Source organism: Panthera leo, chromosome C1 (genome assembly GCF_018350215.1).
Source record: "Panthera leo isolate Ple1 chromosome C1, P.leo_Ple1_pat1.1, whole genome shotgun sequence".
NCBI lineage: Eukaryota > Metazoa > Chordata > Mammalia > Carnivora > Felidae > Panthera > Panthera leo.
In genome coordinates this window covers 198,813,321-198,834,994 of record NC_056686.1, presented here as the reverse complement: position 1 = coordinate 198,834,994, position 21,674 = coordinate 198,813,321, and the positions used below count along the sequence as shown (strand labels likewise).

Here is a 21,674-nt window from a genome sequence, read left to right as displayed (position 1 = left end):
AGTCCTCAATAAATGCTGGGTCCTTTCCCCATTCCCTTCTGTGGGTCCATCATTGGGGTCTACTTTGATTCAGCCTGGGTCACAAATGCTCTGTGCAGTAACTTCCTCCTTTCTGTCCTCTCTAGACATTACTGGTTATAGAATTACCACCACCCCTACAAATGGCCAACAGGGATATTCTTTGGAAGAAGTGGTCCATGCAGATCAGAGTTCCTGCACTTTTGAAAACCTGAGTCCTGGCTTGGAGTACAATGTCAGTGTTTACACCGTCAAAGATGACAAGGAAAGTGCCCCTATCTCTGATACCATCATCCCAGGTAATGGAACAATAAGCAGTTATCCTAAGAGTGGCAGATTCGATGAGAGTGGGGACTGATATCTTAATCCCCAGATGGCTGAGTGTGTCAGATACATTTGGGATTTAATTCTGACCTCCCAACCACACTCTCCCAAACCATGAAGTCAAAGCAACTATTTGGACAAATGCTTTTGCTGTTAACACCGCTTTACTTTCTGTGCTTCACTGGGATGCTGTTTGTTGCGATGGGTATGTAATGGAGTGGCAACCATGGCCTTCACTCTGTACTGTCAGCTCACGTGGAAATATTACTAAAACAGTGTCATGTGTCTGTCCTCTGTACTGACAGGCTAAAAGTAATATGGTAAATGCATCCCATCGGTACATCTGTCCCTGATTTTACAGTCCATATCCATTTTCAACAGCTGTCTGTACAATCGTACCTATCTCCACATGTGAGCATTGGCTTAGCACTTGGTTGACACGTCCAATTCTTCGTCTTGCAGTTTCAAATCCTTCCTTCATAAAACTGAAGAAAAAAAGAAAGGCCATACCTTCGGGTGTTCTTTCTGGTGGATTGAAAGACAACACTGAAAAGACCTATCTAGGGATAGGTTTTTTATTTGCCCCAAATTGGATTGTGACCGAATGAAAGCATTGGACAGGCGGTGTTCTCCTTTGCCCTGTTTGGTAGAATGCTTTTACTAATGCTAATTAAATAACTTTGATTATGAATTAAACAAGATATTGGCAATAGTATTGGACTCAAGTCTGTCTTCCACCTGAATGTGCTTTTGAATGGCACATTTCACACCATACAATGATACTGCATCAGCATTATGGCCATAATGTTGTCATGAATTTTTGTATGGGAAAAGAAAGAAAAACCCACCGATGTTTTTTTTTTAAGCTTCTTCATGCAAGCTCTATTTTCCTACTAAAACAGTTTGGATTTAAAAAAAAAAAAAAAAAAAAAAACAGCATTGTTGATACTTACTACAGATATCATGTCTAGGTTCTAAAAATGGTTTTGACCTCCTAAATAGGCCTATGATTTTTAGGAATCTGAGAGGTTCAAACTCTACTATTTAGAGACACTTCTAAAATGCAAGAAAATCCCAAAGAATATTGTAACCTGTCTTATTCTCCCAGGAAAGCAAACTATTCATGATGATTAGGATGTCTCTTCAGAAAATTTGGAAAAGATTGCATATTACCATCATTGCTTTAACATTCCATCAATTATTACCACTGGTAACCTGATGTACACTGCTTTATTTTTTCCTCTTTTTTGCCTCTATTTTCCTTTTGCCCCTCTTTGCTTTGTAACTCAATAGAGGTGCCCCAACTCACTGACCTAAGCTTTGTTGATATAACCGATTCAAGCATCGGCCTGAGGTGGACCCCGCTAAACTCTTCCACCATTATTGGGTACCGCATCACAGTAGTTGCGGCAGGAGAAGGTATCCCTATTTTTGAAGATTTTGTGGACTCCTCAGTAGGATACTACACAGTGACAGGGCTGGAGCCGGGCATTGACTATGACATCAGCGTTATCACTCTCATTAATGGCGGAGAGAGTGCCCCTACTACACTGACACAGCAAACGGGTGAATTTTGAAAACTTCTGTGTTTGAGACGTGGACGGTGTTGCATGCTGCCACCAGTCACTCTGGTTAAATATGGATGTTTCGTGGGAAAAGCCAGCGATTTGCCAATGATTAAGAAAGAGAGGGTGGGTTGAGGCCCGGGGCGAAGGAATTGAATGTATATGCTACACTGATTGGATGCAGGCATATGCAAGTGGTCTTAAAGACACTTTCATTTAAGCCACAAATGTGTAGAAAGCTAACGAGATCTGATCTGTTGAACACAAAATGGCAAAGGTTAAATGAATTTGCAGACTTGGAGTTTTTACAAAGTATCTCACATGAATACCAACTCGGATAATGAGCACCAGTTTATGAGAGAGGTACTTATAGAATGTGCCGTTATGCTCTTCTTTCGACTCCTTGATAAACCCTACCATGTTCCCTCTTTGCAGTGGACTTAAAAACCCAGTCAAATTTAGGGCGGGTTGGAAGGGGGTTGTCTTGACATAGGAGAAAAAGAAACTTTGGGGCACTGTGGATTGCATTGCCATGGCTAGGTAAAGAAACTCCTCTTTAACCAGTCTGGGGCCAAGCATGCAACATTCCGAAGGTTCTCTGCCCTGCATGGTAAGAAACATGCTGAGAACCAATCTGCATGAACCCTTTGCACTCGTAGGTAGAACTCACGGAGTGGGATCGTAGCGATGCCGGTAGCTGTAGTCATCTCACATCAGGGGAAATGTAGGACCTCTTGTCTTTTCGTCTGTGTGCATGTGTTTGAAAAGTACCGCTGTGTTTCTCTTTGCTGTGTGGCAACTTCAGCCTCTTCAGCCTGGGATAAAATAACTGTCACTGGTGTTAATAATGTACTTACAATCAACATGTTTGAAAGTAGATGAAAAGTATTCTTTGAAATGTACTGATGGCAGAAAGGTTAAAGAGGCCTAACAGTACTGTGTGTAGTGTTTTATTTTTAACAGTAGTTCACTATGATTTAGATCAGATTTAGATTAGACTGTTTGCATGATTCTGACTCATTTCCTTAATGCATGAACTATTGGTTTTACCTTTCCAGCTAATTTTTGTTACCTTTCATTTTAAAAGTGACATTGACTCCGTCTTCCTTCTTATTTGAAACCAGCTGTGCCTCCTCCCACTGACCTGCGATTCACCAATATCGGTCCAGACACTATGCGTGTCACCTGGGCCCCACCTCCGTCCATTGAATTGACCAACCTCCTGGTGCGCTACTCCCCTGTCAAGAATGAGGAAGATGTTGCGGAGTTGTCCATCTCTCCTTCAGACAACGCAGTGGTCTTAACAAGTAAGCAGTCAACTGTATCTGTTCCATAAATGCTAAGCTAGAGCACGAGGAGAGAATTCCGGGTTCTCAGGGAGGAGCAACTAAGATCAAGACAGCTACAGCAAAACTACAAACAAAACCCCAAATGTGATGTGTGACTCTGTACACTTTGAAAGATGTCACGTTTGTCACTATTTTAATGTATGTATCTTTGAGATCCACAACTTTTTAAAGATCACAGTAGAAAAGCACCAGCAGCGAAGTTCGAAGACTTCAAATAAATTCTGCTTCCAAATAAGCACATACAAATAAATGAATGTCAAGAGAAAATAGAGGACTAAATTTAGATGTTCAGAGAGAGAAACAATAAGGATTGAAAATAGTGTCACCATATCTGTTTTATTCTCATTAAAAAAAAAAAAAAATTGCCAGTGGGTAATCTCCAGCTTCTGAAAACACAGAAACAGTGACATGTTACCAGGATAGATCGGGATGATGCTGTTTTGAAGAAAGAGCCAGAAGTGTAATTGGTACTTCAGAAAGAATCTTTTGGCAGGATTTCTCTGAAGGCTGAGGACCCAGAAAACAGCTAACATTCAAATAAACAGCAACCATTTATGTGTCTTTCTGGATCCTACCTTTTTGAAATAGACATTGTTTATTAAAGAAAATAGAAGGAAGCTGCAACACGGTGCTGTTTTTCCTGTAAATGTTGCTTCTTATTATTTTCACCATAATAGTAAAATAAGCACATGAGAATAGCATAGGTTTCTACGTAAGGAAAGAAAGAGCTCACATTTAGGTATATTACCAAATGACGGTCTGAAAATATCCTCTATGTTGCAGACACATTTTAGAAAATGAAAGGCAGCTAGCTCAACATGACTATAGTCTTGGCTTCTCATTTCATGGCTGAGGGTGAGAACATCCTTAGTTCTGCCTATCAACAGGGCTATTGTTTCTGTTCTAGATTACTCTGGAGTCAGTAGTTACAGCATTGCTCATTACACAGCTCCTGCTTCAGGACCACTGTCTGCCCCACTGACTGGTCACATGTTCATCACACATTCTAAGATCTTATTTTAGATCCTGCTCTAGATTGCAAGGTAGCCATCCCCCCCGCTGCCCCCCCAGAGAAGCCATTATTACCCAATTTTACAGATGAAGCAACCGAGGTCTCTAGTGGCTAAGTCAATTGCCCCTGGGCAAGCAGGAATAAGGGAAGTAGAGTCCAAGTATCCAGCTCTTTAGTCTGGTGCTTTCCCAAACCTTGCGGCCTCTGTACAAAGGCTGAAGAGGAGATGGTGTAGAGGGGAATGAGGTCTACTGAGTAGGAATTCAAAGGTTAGAAACCCTACTCTGTACCTTTCTGGGGACCTCAAAATTAAGAGTAGAGGATACTCAGGAATGTGTATGTAATTTTTTAAGTAGTCTGTTCTTCCTTCAATATGGTGGAACCAATCACTTTCCTCATGGAATAGGACTCTTTTCCAGTAAAGGTTAATTATTAAGACCACTGGTCTTGGTCTGGGTCAAATCCTATATGATCTAGGGTAAGTACACCAAAGAAGATGACTTTTCTGCACCTCAGTTTTCTCCTGTGTAAAATGGGGATGGTTATAAACCAAACTTTTGGGGGAAATGGGTACTTTCGTTGTTATGAATGTGGTGATGTTTTCATAAGTTCCTACATACACCACAACCTGTCAAAACTGTATACTTTAAATATTTGTAGTTTACTGTATGGCCATAAGTCCACTGTCAATTGTAGCAAACTACTTCCTGGGGTTGTTGGTGAGGAGTAAATGATAATCCACAGTGCCACGGTCATTATTACTATATGCCTTCAATAGATACCATATTAAGTGGATGACAGAGATAATATTACATGGCAGCGACCATCTTATTGCAGACGGCTGAATCACTCTCAGAAGTGGAACTGAGGGCAGAGCTTAGAGATGTCACAGGGTGAGGTGACCTTTCCTTATCACCTTGTTACAGCCCATCTCCAGGTAGCAATAGTCATGTCAGTATAAGTCAGTTATAGGACTGAACCTTTTTGTATTTTATCAGTTGAAATAGTCCTAAGGGTGCTTTGCTTTTTCATGCTTTTGAGCACAATTTAAAAGTAAGTGCCACTTGCCTCTTCAGATCTCCTGCCTGGCACCGAATATTTGGTCAGTGTCTCCAGTGTTTACGAACAACACGAGAGCACACCTCTTAGAGGAAGACAGAAAACAGGTGAGTCATGTTGGCAGTATGCTTATCAAATAGCTCTCACCTACCAATTTTAATAGTAAAGTAGAATACTGCTTCTAAAACTACATCTCCATTCTTGTGATGGTAGTGGTGCTATAACCTTGTCATTCCTTTTTGATCACCGGTCTTAAAAATTAAATGATACTTCTTCAAGTATTATCCTGATTTCCAGTCACTAAGATTATACTCTCTGCTTCCAGAGAGGACTCAAAATAGTCCAGGAACTTTGTTATCTGTCCTTGTAAAAAATCACCCAAGAATAATATAATCCCTATTTATTTAGAGATAGCGAACATTCCTTTTCATTAGGTAGCTCTAAGGCTGACCCAACACTGTCCTTGTCATGGAAGTCTTTTCCCTCCTTTGCTAAGCCAACAAGTTTATCTTTTTTATCTGCTTGATGAAATATGCATGCATAATGTAAAGAAGTTGATTTGAATCCCATAATATTACATTAAAGTCCTTAAATATGAGAGCTTCTATTAATTATTCCTTTTAAGAAACTGCAATGTGATGTATCCATTAACTTATGTATTATAATCCACTTGCTTCCCCAAAAAAGTTGTGACATCTCAATTTGGTTTGAATATGTTATTGAATAGAATAAGTAATTATTAGTACTAAAATAAAAATTTTCTGGTAGTCCCAGAGAGATTAAGTGACTTGAATTTGAGATAAACTCTAAATTCTGATTACTTTTTCCATGGTACACTAAATTTTCAATTCATGAGGATTTACCTGCATTGTAATTTGTCCAGGATGATGTCTTGTTTTAGTTTTTGAGAGCTTTATGTTTGGCATTATTATCACTCCATTGACCTATCAGTTCCCTTTGAGTATAGAAAACTTCCTTGAGAGCCAAAAGCTTGAGAGTGGGCATAACTTGCCTTATTTTGAGAGACACAGGATAGAAACGTGGAATACTTGAACACTGAAGCATTTGAAAATAATTCCCAGGATATCTTAAACAACCATCTTTAAGAGTGATGCAGAAGCCTAGAATAACAACACACATACATAACTTGGATTATTTAGCAAAAGAAAAAAGAGCTTGAGTTAGCCATTTGGAACTGAGTCAGTTTAGGATTTCGAAATTTGTGTGTGGCTTAGAATCAGTGCTTCATAACTTGAGGTTTATGGCAATATGTTGTGTTAATGAGAAAGGACAGACAGAAGGCTGTGTGTTACCTTCCCTGCATTCTTCCTCACCTTCTAAACTGGTGGTGTCTTTCCCCATCCCCACCTTTCTCCCCTGGGTGGGAAACACAGGTCTCGATTCCCCAACTGGCATAGACTTTTCTGATATCACTGCCCACTCTTTCACCGTCCATTGGATTGCTCCTCGAGCCACCATCACTGGCTACCGGATTCGCCATCACCCTGAGCACACTGGTGGAAGACCTCGGGAAGATCGGGTGCCCCCGTCTCGGAATTCCATCACCCTCACCAATCTCATTCCGGGCACAGAATATGTGGTCAGCATCGTTGCTCTTAATGGCAGAGAGGAAAGTCCTCCCTTGATTGGCCAACAGGCAACAGGTAACTTGTTTTCTGGTCTGCAAAGAAACTCCGAGGACTTTCCTGTGCAGGGGTTGTCTTCTGCGAAACAGCTTTGTGTTGTCTGAGTCATTGTCTCTTAAAAATAGATTGTGGTTATGAGACATGGAGAGAGAAGTGAGAGTGTATGTGGAGAAAATCTCCTTCTTAGACTGTATCAAAGATCATTTTTTAATGAACATCTTAGTTTTTATTTTTTGAGAGAGATAGAGAGCGTGAGCACAAGTTGGGTAAGGGCAGAGAGAGAGGGAGTCATAGAATCCGAAATAGGCTCCAGGCTCTGAGCTGTCAGCACAGAGCCTGATGCGGGGCTCGAATCCACAAACCGTGAGATCGTGACCTGAGCTGAAGTTGGATGCTTAACTGACTGAGCCACCCAGGTGCCCCGAAGATCATTTTTTTATTGCAAAAAATTTCTCACTGAATTTAGATATTTATATGTTTCCAATACCTAAAGTTTTATTCAAAATATTAAGAAAGTCCCTGTTTCAAAGTTCCTTTAAAAACACAATTATTTTAATGTAATAGTGTCATTATTTTTAGGAGATGGATACTGAAGTATTTGGGGGAGAAGTAGCATGATGATATCTGTACCTCAGTCTCAAGTGGACTAACAGAAAGACAGAGACAAGCAAATGTGGCAGATGTTACCAATTAGCAAATGCCTGTGAGAAGGGGATATAGGTGTTCAGTATATTATTTTTGTGACTTCTCTGTTGTTTTACAATTTTTCAAAATAAAAAGTTGAAGAAAAAAGCACTATGATAAATTTGTAATAATGATTTCATCACAATTTGAATTGCCTTTTTAACCCCTTAACCGTGAATTGTTCATAATTTTTAATTCTACTAATCTTGCATAGTATTTACATTATTATATGGGAGAATTATAAAGGCGCTGACTTGAAAAATGAGCGAAGAGTGAATCTGGGCATTGTTTGAAAGTTATAGATGTGGCAACTTTCCCATGTTTTTCTAGTTTCTGATGTTCCGAGGGACCTGGAAGTCATCGCCGCCACCCCCACCAGCCTCCTGATAAGCTGGGATGCTCCCGCTGTCACAGTGAGATATTACAGGATCACCTATGGAGAAACAGGTGCGTTAGGAAGACGCTGTTTCATTCCGATCAAGTCGGATTGTGTTGTGGGTAACCTGAACGCCCAGCAATGGATACGTATGTAAAGAAACTTTGGCAAGTCCATTCAGAGGAGCCTTGTCTTTTCTAAGATGATGTGAAAAAATACGTATGCTATAATGGGTGGCAAAATCAAGAAAAAAAATCAAGAAAAAAAATGTAATACTAAAGGGGGAATAGAAGGGCTGAGGAAGAAAGAATTCAAAATTCACAAATATATTATCAGTGGTAAAATGATAAGTGATTTGTATTTTTTTTTTACTTTCCTATATTTTCAAAATTTTATTTATCTATTTATTTATTTTAATATTTATTTATTTTTGAGGGAGAGAGAGAGGCATTGAGAGAGGGAGGCAGAGAATCCCAAGCAGGATCCACACTGTCAGCACAGAGCCCGATATGGGGCTCAAACTCATGAACTATAAGATCATGCCCCGAGCTGAAATCAAGAGTCGGATGCTTAACCGACTGAGCCATCCAGGCACCCCTTCAAAATTTTATTTAACATGAATATATTGCATTAATATTTTGAAAAAGGAACACAGTCTATGCAGTCTGGGTTGAGGACTTACCTTCTTTCTTCTTCTAATCTTAACCCACAATTCAGAGACATTTTAAAGCTGGAATGTTAAGCATTCCACAGTTAAGCATTAACTGTGATTTTCTCCCAATTTTTACACACTTATTAAGGTTCACTATATGCATAAATAAATATGTTTCTGTTTAGGCCCTATTAATAGCACTCTTTTAAGAGGAATAAGAAAACGTGTGACTAACTGCTGTCTCAATATGTTATTATAGTTACTCAACAATCACCGACTATTTCTTAGCCCCTCACATTTTGAACTAACCTGTTTTCACACAGGAGGAAATAGCCCTGTCCAGGAGTTCACTGTGCCTGGGAGCAAGTCCACAGCTACCATCAGTGGCCTGAAACCTGGAGCGGACTACACCATCACCGTGTATGCTGTCACTGGCCGTGGAGACAGCCCAGCAAGCAGCAAGCCAATTTCCATTGATTATCGAACAGGTACCAACCCCTGCTCTGAGGTGACATGGGAATATTTACTTAGTTTTACAGAGTTCTTCCAAAGTACTCTCCTCATGTGGAATTGGTTTTCTTTTCTTTTCTTTTTTTTTAAATTTTTTTTTTTTATGTTTATTTGTTTTTGACAGAGAGAGACAGAGCATGAGTAGGGGAGGGGCAAAGAGAGGGAAACACAGAATCTGAAACAGGCTCCAGGCTCCGAGCTGTCAGCACAGAGCCTGACGCGGGGCTTGAACTCACAGACAGCGAGATCATGACCTGAGCTGAAGTCAGGGGCTCAACCGACTGAGCCACCCAGGCGCCCCTGGTTTTCTTTTTTAATAAGAAACAACATAGACAGCCAGCAGAGTTTTGAGCCAGATATACAAAGAAGTATCACCAGATATACAAAGGGATTTTTTGTATTTTGTTAATGGATATATTCCATGTGCCTGCAATAGAGACAAGCATAGAGGGTGTTCAATATATTCGTTAATGAGTGAAGGAATGAGGTGATAAGAAGACAACACCTACTTGGAATATAGTCTTTGTGAATGAAGCAGCCATCTTGAAAATAGGTAATGGCATCTAGATGCATGCCCCACCTCCAGAAGGCAATCTCTGTGTTTTTGCAAAAGATACACCTGTGAGTCGTTTAATGGTAATAAGAGATGATTCTGTACATACCAGAACTGGAAACAAGACTTGTCCATTCTTGTCCCCACGGACTGGGGCTTCACTGATTTCTCCTTGTGTTTATGTGTAGAAATTGACAAGCCAGCACAGATGCAAGTGACTGACGTTCAGGAAAACAGCATTAGTGTCAGATGGCTGCCTTCAAGTTCCCCTGTTACTGGCTACAGAGTGACCACTACTCCCAAAAATGGCCCAGGACCATCAAAAACTAAAACTGCGGGTCCAGGTAAGAAAAACCAGCATCTCACATACATCAGGATAAACAGAATAGGGTCACACCATATGGTTTTTAATATAAATGGCCACCTAGGTCTGAAGTACTATATATTTTCATATCATGCATCAGAGATCCCCATTTGTGAACTCAGGGCTCAAGATTGTTACAAACTCCCTCCATGGTAGCATTTTTAGGATAAGTGTGTTTCTACTTTTACATGCATAGTTCTGTTTGATGGTGTGAACATCTTACATGATTAGATCTATCTTTGTGGGTTTGTTTATCATGCACACCAAAGAGAGGGATGGTCTAACTTTTTAAGATCCTTTTAACTCTTGTTTTTGTTTTTATATAAAATGCTGGTGAAATCAGGATCCCAAGGTAGTATCTTGAGGTCAGGCTAATTTTCATTTTTTCCAAGAGCAGCATCCTTCATTGTTGGAGACATCATATTAAATTTTAGAGTGTCTCCTTTAGTTTGACTTTACTCCAGTATGGCAGTTTGTATTAGCAAAGAACGTGTTTGTCCAAGGGAAATTCATATCCGACTCATCCATGTTTTCATGGTAATTCTGCAAATGAAAATTCTGGGCCACCGTGTGTTTATTACAGAACTCTGAAAGTCACTGAGCTGACCTTACAGTGGATGACATAGATGCATTTGCTTTTCACTCCCTGTGCAGATCAAACAGAAATGACCATTGAAGGCTTGCAGCCCACAGTGGAGTATGTGGTCAGTGTCTACGCTCAGAATCGAAACGGAGAGAGTCAGCCTCTGGTTCAAACTGCAGTAACCAGTATGTAACCGATGCTTATTTCCCATTTTCAAAGTCAATTGTGTTCTTAGGCAAATGAATGCCCTCTGCACATCTTTTGCGATTATACCTAGAGAAAGCCAACTTGGTTAGTTTGAATCTTGAGCTGAGCCCTTTACGAACATTTTTCCTTCTTGGTGCCAAGCAATGAACATATAGGGAAGGAAGTTTGTGGAGCTATCATAGTTGCTGTGCTTTGAATTTCTTTTGCTCAAATGGCCTCAGCAAAATCTTGTTTGCCTATAGCAAATCTACAAAATATTTTGCCTGGACCTATTTTTCTACGACTGGATGGTAAAGTTGATTGCGGCATGCTTCGTGAAGCTATTATGTTCGGAGCATGTGGAAAACTGTCTGGACCAGTGATTAATGTAAATAATAGAGTGGGGAGAGAAGAGTTAAAGAAAGGTTGTAATAATCTGACTCTAACATTGAAAATCAACTTTACCGCTTCCAAGGTATAGAAAATTCAGGTCTGTGAGACTAACATCACATTGCAAAAACAAATCTGTAAAAACAAATTGTAAAAAACAAATTTTACAATATCGTAAAATTAATAGAAATAAATCCTCATTGTGGGGACATTTTACCAGGTGCCTATGTGTCTCACATACACCTATGTTTTGATAAGTGATGTAACATTAAATAGTTTCTAAAAAACCTATTCAGGTGTCAAGTAATTTTCCATTTAATAGTGGGTTCACTGGAATTTAATTCATCAGAGAAAATGGTATCTGCAAAACTGCTTTGCATGTTGTAAAAATGCTTATTTCACAACTTGCTTTTCACATAACCTCTTACCATTAATTTGCCTAACAGACATTGATCGCCCTAAAGGACTGGCATTCACTGATGTGGATGTCGATTCCATCAAAATTGCTTGGGAAAGCCCACAGGGGCAAGTTTCCAGGTACAGGGTGACCTACTCGAACCCTGAGGATGGAATCCATGAGCTATTCCCTGCACCTGATGGTGAAGAAGACACAGCAGAGCTGCAAGGCCTCAGGCCGGGTTCTGAGTACACAGTCAGTGTGGTTGCCTTGCACGATGATATGGAGAGCCAGCCCCTGATTGGAACCCAGTCCACAGGTATATCGGTAACTGCACCAGTGGGTGCTCATGGGAGCAGCGGCTTTATGCCCTGCTGAATGAATTATACTTTCTCGGGCTATTGATTCCCTGGAAGGGGGTTAAAAAAAAAAGCAGCCTCTCTAATAGAAAAGACCCTCTTTAGAAAGGAATAGTAATAAGCAACAAAGTTTAAGGGATATTCAGATACAGTCTCATAAAGGGAAGTTTTAGAGTGGCTTGGCTTATAAATAAGGCCATAAAGTGAGACAACTGAAGATGGTTCTAAAATTGTGAATTATTTCTTAAACCGGGATTCCCTGCGGTCACACTCGCCGTGCATAAAGGAAAGGAGTTTGGCATCCTAGAGCTTACTCTAAAAAAGGAACCCAAACTGGGCTATTTCCTAGCAGCATGATTCTGAGAACACGTAGGTAAGACCTTCCTTCTCTGGTTAGATATCGTGTGCTGAGTGCGCAATTTGCTTATGGGTTTGGGAGTCAGACACAGCGGAAACAGTTTAGGGCAAATGCTTTCCACTATACTTTATCCGCTTGTGCTTTGTTTCTGAAGCAGAGTGGAATGCTAAATTTGTGTCTGTGTGGCACCATAAACCTTGGAGGTGACTATCTGTATTATTGCTCTTTGCTTCTCTTTTCTGCTTCTGTTGTGAGCCAATTTTCTTCTTATGCTGCACCACAGAGAATACTTCAAATTTAGCAGCACTATCTGCTGTGGGGTTCAAATAAAGAGGATAAAGACATAATTCTGTCTTTTGGGGATGAAATACTCTGTGAAGTGGTTTTCTATACAAAGATCACTTATCCAGGAAAAGGGCTATTGCTCATCTTTCCATACAAAATGGAAAATCAATCCTAATGGCCAATAAGCCAACTTGACTTTTTTTTTTTTTAATGTTTATTTTTTTAAGGGAAAGCAAAAAAAAAACAACTTTTCAAACCCAAAGACCCTTAGACTTCTGGCATTTTTCCAAGTGTTTCCAGTGATTCTGAGAATTGGTGGATATAAAACACATTTTTTTCAGGAAACATTTTCTTTGTTTTGCATCCCTTCTTGTACTTTCTCATACTGAATCTTGACTTGACCAGGGAACCCACCTCACCAAACAAGCACAATCTATACTTCTCGGAATTCACTTTAATTTCCCTTTTCCCCAGTTCCTATAATATAACCTCTAATTAATGACCATCCCGACAGCCATTCCTGCACCAACCAACCTGAAGTTCACCCAGGTTACACCAACAAGCCTGACCGCCCAGTGGACAGCGCCCAATGTTCAGCTCACTGGATATCGAGTGCGGGTGACCCCCAAGGAAAAGACTGGACCAATGAAAGAAATCAACCTTGCTCCTGACAGCTCATCTGTGGTTGTATCAGGACTCATGGTATGCAGTGCCCTTTTTCATTGGAATAAAATAAAGTTGACCCTTGAACAATATAGATTTGATCTGTGTGGGTCCACTTATATATGCTGATTTTTTATAGTACAGTACTATAAATTTATTTTCTCTTCTTTATGATTTAACTAATAACATTTTTTTCTCTAGCTTACTTTATTATAAGAGTACAGTACATAATGCAAATAACATACAAAAATATGTGGTGATCAACTGCTTATCAGTAATGCTTCTGGTCAATAGGGGGCTATTACTAGTCAAGTTTGGGGGGCAGTCAAAGGTTATAAACAGATTTTCAACTGGGCAGGGGGGTTGGCACCTCTAACCCCTGCATTGTACAAGGATCAATTGTAATCATCCCTTACACATTTTAAGGTGTGGAGATAAAATATCATAATAAATCTATTGTGTTTTGGTGCCTCTGCCACCAAATAATTTTCTTGTAATTCTGTATCTGAATTATCTATAGTGATGTAAGCTTTTCCAGATGACTCTCTCAGACAGAATTTTATAAACAGCTTTGGATATTGCACAGCTCTTTAAATGTATTCTGTTTATTTTAAAAGATTATATGTGTGTATGTGTGTGTTGAGGGGGGCAATTCATATATCCATAGGCTGAATGCATAAATCCATTTTGGTTATGCATTTTTTGAGCTCTTTTATCTTGGCAAGGAATATTCTCCAGTGTGTACCAATCCAGCCTGACTCTCCCTTCATTGAAACATTTTTAATCCTTCTAGATAAGCATGTGGAAAACTAGCCAGGAGTCTAGGATATGGATGGACTTCTTAACATAAGGCCAGTTTCAGGAGAAATGACAGAAAGAGGGTTCAGAGATAGAGTAGAGTGTTCTTTCTGCCTCTCGGTGGTCAGAAAAATTCATGATTGGCACCTGTCAGATCATAAAGGAGAAAAACAGGCCAATACCTGCTTTCCCCACTTTGTATCAGCTTTGTATCAGTGTAAGTATGTAAGTTAAAGCTTACTTTAACTTGACCCCTAAGCACATTTTTAAATTCATGTAATTAACACGTCCTGTTGATCATCTGCAGTGCAGGAATAAAACTCATCTAGGAATTTATGGGTTTTGCTAGTTTATTTTTTCTTTTATAACCATTGTGCTTTTCTAATGCTGTAGTGAAAATGCCTCGGCTTCAGTAGATCACGTTACTAAAGCTTACCGTGTCCTCCTTTCTAGGTGGCCACCAAATATGAAGTGAGCGTCTATGCCCTTAAGGACAGTTTGACAAGCAGACCAGCTCAGGGAGTCGTCACTACTCTGGAGAGTGAGTAATCAGGCATTTTAATGTCGGCAGATATTCTGCATAAGCAAAAATGAAAGAATGGTAAATGATTTTCTAGATCACCAAATTCATAGAAGCATTCGCAATATGGAAACTGATTTGCTTGCCCATCTTTTTGACTGCCTACAGTCACCTTTTATGCCCTCCAGAAAGTGGTGTACTGGCACATAAATGGAATCACTTCAAAATGTGATAATGTTAGTGTTATGAACTAGGACTTACATTTAGTTTATGCTCTAGTTGTTGGAAATTGTCTTCATAAATGCGGAGGCTAGACACATGGACTTCTGCTGTACCTTAACAGTACAATAAGTATTGGACAAAATCGGGTCAAAATTCTAGTTTTGTGCCATATCAATAATTTATAGTATGCTCTTTCAAAAATCACATAAAGTATCAAAATTTCCTAATCTATAAAATACAGTTTCCATTGCATATGTTGAGAGAAAAAAATGAAGCCATATAAAAAGGACAAAATACTAGCAATACTATATATGTTATTGCTGGCTGGCCATATCATTGTAACTCCTACCACCCATATTTTATGTTAGAATAAATTAGTAATTTTAACACTTACTAAGATATTTGTAGATACTGTAAAGTGAGACTCAGAAACCACTAGTAATATCTGCAAAGGTTTTTAGTTTTGCAAAAAAAAAAAAAAAAAGCATGACAGGTGAATCTTTTCATACTTTCTAATTACTGTCAACCTTTCTCTCTGGATGCAGGGGAAAATCTACACATTATTAGTTATTCATAGAAATGGATATATCTGGTGTATAATAAAGAAACATTTTAAAATATCAAAACCTTATCTAAATGAGTCAGCCGGGTGCTAATCTCCAGTTGTGATCTGTGCAGATGTCAGCCCTCCAAGAAGGGCCCGTGTGACTGATGCTACGGAGACCACCATCACCATCAGCTGGAGAACCAAGACTGAGACAATCACTGGCTTCCAAGTTGATGCCATCCCAGCAAACGGCCAGACTCCAATTCAGAGAACCATTAAGCCAGATGTCAGAAGCTACACCATCACAGGTCAGGGAACTCACTGGACTGATCCCGTTTGTTGATTGCCATTCATGACATAAATTAGCTTCTCAGTTACTCTGCCACTTGCAATGATTAAATTTACTGTCAGTGTTTTACAATAATCCAGATATAATATTTAAAAACTCACTTTCATACTATGATTAGAAATCATTGTATTCTGTGAATGCCTGATTTTGTCTAATGTTTGCCAAAGAAATGGCACAAGTTCCATTTATTAAATTTAAACTTTCATCTTATATAAAAAAATATATATAACATAATGCTTAAAACCAAAAGAAACTAAATAGTGGCATACAGTTCGTAACATTAATATTGATTATAAAACATAAATTTTAAAAAGCAAACAACACTACTTCATAAAAATCAAAGTGGTAGTCTGAGAGTGTTCAATATCTGGGTCAATTTAGGTCTGGTTACCAGCCAGTGACTGATTACAATAAGAGAAAACACACTCAGCAGGTGCTCGCCCCTTATTCTCCAAGACGACCACTTCTAATAGCATTTTTTTAACTTTAAAATGTATTTTAGCCAATATCTTTGTATGCATCAGTGATTTTCTTTTGAGATATGTTTCTTATTAGCATCCATGCCACGCTCTAATTTACTGCTCAAACGTGGTCTGTATGGGATGGTAGAGGAACCATAAATTGCACAGGAGTTTGAAAATTCTCCTAAAAATTTAAGATCAGATAAAAAGCATCTGTTTACAAATCACAGGTTTACAACCCGGCATGGACTACAAGATCTATTTGTACACCCTGAATGACAATGCTCGGAGCTCTCCTGTGGTCATCGATGCCTCCACTGGTAACTACTTTTTTTTTTTTTTTTGTAACTACTTTTTTACTGAAGAAATGCCATCAACTTATAGGTGATCAGTGATGTGAGCTTAAGAAACATAAATGAGACTGACGTGGTATTGCAGATCACAAGTGAATCATTTTTATAGTTCTAGAACTCTCAGATTCTCTCAAGTCTGTTGATAAGGGAGGGAAAGGAGTGTGGGAATAATTTCCTTGCTTACTCACTTTCTTAGAGACTTAATTTTGTTTTCTTTTAGCCATTGATGCACCATCCAATCTGCGTTTCCTGGCCACCACACCCAACTCCTTGCTGGTATCATGGCAGCCACCCCGTGCCAGGATTACTGGTTACATCATCAAGTATGAGAAACCTGGGTCCCCTCCCAGAGAAGTGGTCCCTCGTCCTCGCCCTGGTGTCACAGAGGCTACTATTACTGGTATTGGGGTTTCCATGTTGCTATTTTCCTCCAGACTCCCTAGGACACACAAAGCACTTAGCAGATCCCAACTATGCCTTTGATGCTGTATCACGAGAACAAGAAGCCCTGTTTCTGATACCTTCAAAAAGCATTCTCTGTGGAAGAGCTGTAGAGCTCAATACATCTGAAAATACAGGAATTCATGAAAATGCAGTAATTCTAATACTGTCATAATGGCATAACTAGATTTATTGGCTATATGTTTGCCAAATACTTGTCAGTCCAGTCCTAGAAAAAGACATTTTTCAAAACAAACTAATTGTGATCCTGTCCTCCCATGAACTCCCTAAAGATCTGATGATCTTACAGGACTTGCCAGAATGCCACCTGCCATTGCCCTCATTGCCCAGTTTCACAGACTAGGTCTTGAGGCAAAGTGATTCCCAACCACCCATATTGGGGAGAATGCCTGGAATGGAGAATAAGAGTTGTGCATCTCAGTGGGAAAGATCATAAGCCTCTGGTATTATTTTTGTTCCAGGAGATTAAAATTTTAAACTATGTACAGGATATCATCTGGATTTTAAAATACTATGGAACACAGAGAAACCAGAAAGAGATGCTGCTTTTTTAGAAACTTTGGAGGAAGGAAAATAGAATCAGATGTGGAAGGAGTTGAATTGGATACTTCCTACAGGGACCACACAAAGATTGGCTGCTTTCTCTTACAGAGTACTTACCTATAGTCTAACTTTTCATTGATCCTGTCACTGAGGACCATCTGGTTATTAGGCCTAAGTAGATTCATGTATACAATCTGCAGTGATCTCCCCCAAATGTGTATTCCACCAGTGGTTTATGATGCTGATAGACTTTCTTGAATTCAAAAGGGCAAATAAGACCATGTGTTAAAGGAATACCCACAAAAAACTAGCATAAACATGTTTACTCAGGTGTCGGATTTGGTAGGAAAATTATTAATTTGCCAAGTGGTCATCCTATGTGGAGTATTTGGGTTTTGCAGGAAAAAGGTGAAATCTGTTTTACTTTTCAGGAGGCCAAAGGCCAGCTAGAGAGAGGATGCTTGCTCCCCAGTAGCATCAACTTCCATTTGACTAGCTGAGCATACAGACTTTAATGTGATGATCTGTCCTTCCATCAGGTCTGGAACCAGGGACCGAGTATACCATCCAAGTCATTGCCCTCAAGAACAACCAGAAGAGTGAGCCTCTGATTGGAAGGAAAAAGACAGGTAAAGGGCACCTTCTGGGTAGGAAGATAATCAAGACAAAACTAATTATAAGTGATAAATTCTGCCGTGAAAAGGTTCTCGAGGTTTTGATACCTTTCTCCTGGAAATTGTTTCTTAAACAGCTCAGCATGTATATTGTGCTCTTTGATATCATGAATAACCTAACATAATCGGCAACATTCAGTTTTTTTTTTCTTAGCCAGTCAATATAAAGCCTTCTATTCACTTTTCAAAAATGTAAGCCAGTTATTAAAATGTAAAAAGCAGGTTGCTATTACTGCTCTTCTTTTATACCTTCTGTTGAAGTTAATGTGAAACAAACAAAAAACAAAAAAGTAGGGACAATAATCCCTCCTATTTGTCTTTATTTATTATTTGGTTTCTGAAACTTGAGCTAAATAGTTTTTTCAACTTTATGATTCCAATTTCAGTTTAATTTGAAGAAAATGCTATATTTACGCTATATGTTTATATATATATAAATGCTATATTTACGATAGGAGAGTTTTAGAAATAAACATGTATGTATTTTTATCATTTCAATTCATGAAAAACTGTTGAGTCAGACCTCTGGAATTCTCATACTTCAGATGCTGAAATAATTAGTCTGGATTCTAGTCCTTATAACATGATTCTCAAATGAAAAAAAGAAGAAAAAAGGCTGCACATTTCAGTTCCATTAGGCTTAATTTGAGCAGAAGCAGCTTCTATGGGGCTCAGCGGTTCAAAGCTTTATGTGTATGATAAACTCATACGAACGCTTTTTCATTCTAAACTATAAAGAAACCTTTGAGAAAAATCATAAAGATTTCTTTTTGGAAAAAGTGTTTTGTGATTTAAGAACTGCTAATTTTCTAAGGGCTTTGATCAGATTGATAAAGAGTCATTGTTGCCTGAATTGATAACGACTACTGCTGCTACTTTTGGGAGCTTAACACGCTTTGCTTTTTTGGCTCTAACCTCTCTCGGCTAGATGAGCTTCCCCAACTGGTAACCCTTCCACACCCCAATCTTCACGGACCAGAGATCTTGGATGTTCCCTCCACAGTTCAAAAGACCCCTTTCATCAACCCTGGGTATGACACTGGAAACGGTATTCAGCTTCCTGGCACTTCTGGTCAGCAGCCCAGTGTTGGGCAACAAATGATCTTTGAGGAGCATGGTTTTAGGCGCACCACACCGCCCACAACGGCCACCCCTGTAAGGCATAGGCCAAGACCATATCCGCCGAATGTAAATGAGGAGATCCAAGTTGGTCATGTCCCCAGGGGAGACGTAGACCATCACCTCTACCCTCACGTTCTGGGACTCAATCCAAATGCCTCTACAGGACAAGAAGCTCTCTCTCAGACAACCATCTCTTGGACCCCATTCCAAGAAAGCTCTGAGTATATCATTTCATGTCATCCCGTTGGCATTGATGAAGAACCTTTACAGGTAATTGCTTTTCCTCTTTACTTCTGAGTTGCCTGGAAATAAGTAAGCTAGGTAACTGAAGTGACCAGAGCTCAACTATAAAGTGGCTCTATTTCTAGTACCTTTTAGAAAGGTGACATGCGTAAGCCCTGATTCTTCTTTTTAAAATCTCAGGATGCCTTACTTTGGGGGATGTGCCAAAAAGTATCATTAACTTTTGTTTAGTAGAGAAAATAAAATAACTTCTATTATTCTCACACATTTGGGGCTCCTTAGTAATACGGACAAAAAATTATCTGAGAAAAGACAGATCAATATTCTGCCTGAACTTACATTTGTGCAAGAAGGGCTAAAATGCCATCCTTGGGACACCTGGCTGGCTCAGTTGGAACAGTATGCGACTCTTGATCTCGGGGTCGTGAGTTCGAGCCTCACGTAGAGTGTACACGTTACTTAAAAATGAAATCTTTATAAATAAATAAATAGCCACCTTATAGTTTGTCCATGAAGAATCCCATTATCTACAATATGTCTAAGGAGAAGGAACTTAAGTGAAGCCGTGCATATCAGCTGTTACAAGCGATGGATTCTCTAAAACTTTTGTTCTTTGTCTTGCTGGTATCAATTTTCATTGTGTTCTTATTTTTAGAAAGTGGAAGAGTTAAAAAACAAAAACAAAAACAAAAGAAACTGACCACACCGTGAAAGTTTCATGAGCTTAGAAACATGAGTTTGAGGATTTGCCAAAACGCTTTAAGGCCCCCATCTGGGGGTCACATGCCACCTTGCATAGGATGAACAGATCTCCCTCGTGGCACAGTGCCCACATTTTATGTGAAATGGGGTGGTGAGGGTTTCCAGTGGGCTTACACAGACCTGCGATTACAGCAGGACGAAGAGGAGCCTGGCTATTAAATTACTGAGGGCTCCTGATAACTAGGGAGCACAGAGGGTAGATTTTTGGCAGGTCAAATAAAAAAGATGGCCTCTCCCCCAAGTTCCATTTCTCTCTACGGCTGGTTTGAGACCTTCCCACTGTCCTTCCTTGTTTGCTTTATTTACGTAGCGCGGGTTACTGATAAGAGAATAGGGCAAGTCACATGAATTCCTCACTATAACGCTCTTTCCGTCACTTTGGATGTGCCGATAATTGCAGTTCCGAGTTCCTGGAACTTCGGCCAGTGCCACCCTGACAGGCCTCACCAGAGGGGCCACCTACAACATCATAGTGGAGGCACTGAAAGACCACAAGAGGCACAAGGTTCGGGAGGAGGTCGTTACCGTGGGCAACTCTGGTACGTGCATGCCTGGTTACTCAGGCACAGGCTCCCCTCTGGACTACCCCAGAGACCCTTTTTCTCTTGACTGAATGTTCCTTTGTCGCTGTTGTCTTTTAACTTTGGGAGGTAATGCCATTAAGTAAATGAGCAACTTTAAATGCAATTTTTCCCTCATGATATCCAAGTATCTTTGTAAAATGCATCTACAAATAGTTTCAAACAGTGTATGATAATAGACCTGGAAGGGACCTCAAATATTATTTAGTCCAACATTTTGACTACCTGCCAGTGAGTATCTGAATTGATACAGGGCACAAGTCTCCTGATCTCTTTTCCCAGGCCCTCTGCATCTCACCATGTTGCTGCCTCTTCAGGGATTTTTAAGTACTGGAACTGATTACCTGTAAAGGAAATTCCTTATCTGCAGACATTAGCGACTGCTGGTTTTTGTTCCTCATGTAAAATGCTGCCAACATAGCCCCCTTCTGTTCAAGGAGCTCCCTTAGTCCAGTGTTATTTCAGTTTCTTTTTCTGATTATATAGGCCCAAAGCTGAAATAGAGGTTAAACGGTCACCGACTCCTCTTTGCAGCACTTGCAAAGTCCTTTTAAGCCAGTAGTGTATCACCTGCTTTTCAACCTGCATCAGCTGAAGATTCACCAAGGAACATGAGATAGGGAATAATCGAAACCATGAACCTTCCATCTTCCCACCAGAGGGTTCTCTATCCCACATCAGCAGGGAGTGCTAAATTCTATCCC

At 39.7% G+C, this 21,674-nt stretch overlaps 1 protein-coding gene across 12 annotated transcripts in view; it reads left to right on the top strand.

Annotated features, from left to right (window-relative positions):
• Positions 1 to 21,674, top strand: part of FN1 (fibronectin 1) — a 69,467-nt gene that overhangs the window by 38,769 nt on the left and 9,024 nt on the right. The window contains exons 24-41 of one of the 12 annotated variants that reach the window (XM_042950064.1): positions 126 to 317; positions 1,636 to 1,908; positions 3,032 to 3,214; positions 5,345 to 5,434; positions 6,722 to 6,991; positions 7,988 to 8,104; positions 9,009 to 9,173; positions 9,937 to 10,092; positions 10,767 to 10,880; positions 11,718 to 11,987; positions 13,185 to 13,372; positions 14,585 to 14,672; positions 15,552 to 15,728; positions 16,461 to 16,550; positions 16,804 to 16,983; positions 18,128 to 18,217; positions 19,548 to 19,654; positions 20,790 to 20,928. In XM_042950064.1, the coding sequence (XP_042805998.1) occupies positions 126 to 317; positions 1,636 to 1,908; positions 3,032 to 3,214; positions 5,345 to 5,434; positions 6,722 to 6,991; positions 7,988 to 8,104; positions 9,009 to 9,173; positions 9,937 to 10,092; positions 10,767 to 10,880; positions 11,718 to 11,987; positions 13,185 to 13,372; positions 14,585 to 14,672; positions 15,552 to 15,728; positions 16,461 to 16,550; positions 16,804 to 16,983; positions 18,128 to 18,217; positions 19,548 to 19,654; positions 20,790 to 20,928 (2,889 nt within the window). Of the gene's footprint in view, positions 1 to 125; positions 318 to 1,635; positions 1,909 to 3,031; positions 3,215 to 5,344; positions 5,435 to 6,721; positions 6,992 to 7,987; positions 8,105 to 9,008; positions 9,174 to 9,936; positions 10,093 to 10,766; positions 10,881 to 11,717; positions 11,988 to 13,184; positions 13,373 to 14,584; positions 14,673 to 15,551; positions 15,729 to 16,460; positions 16,551 to 16,803; positions 16,984 to 18,127; positions 18,218 to 19,190; positions 19,655 to 20,789; positions 20,929 to 21,674 lie in introns of all 12 variants that reach the window. The other 11 variants (XM_042950059.1, XM_042950058.1, XM_042950068.1 and 8 more) reach the window with 11 other exon arrangements.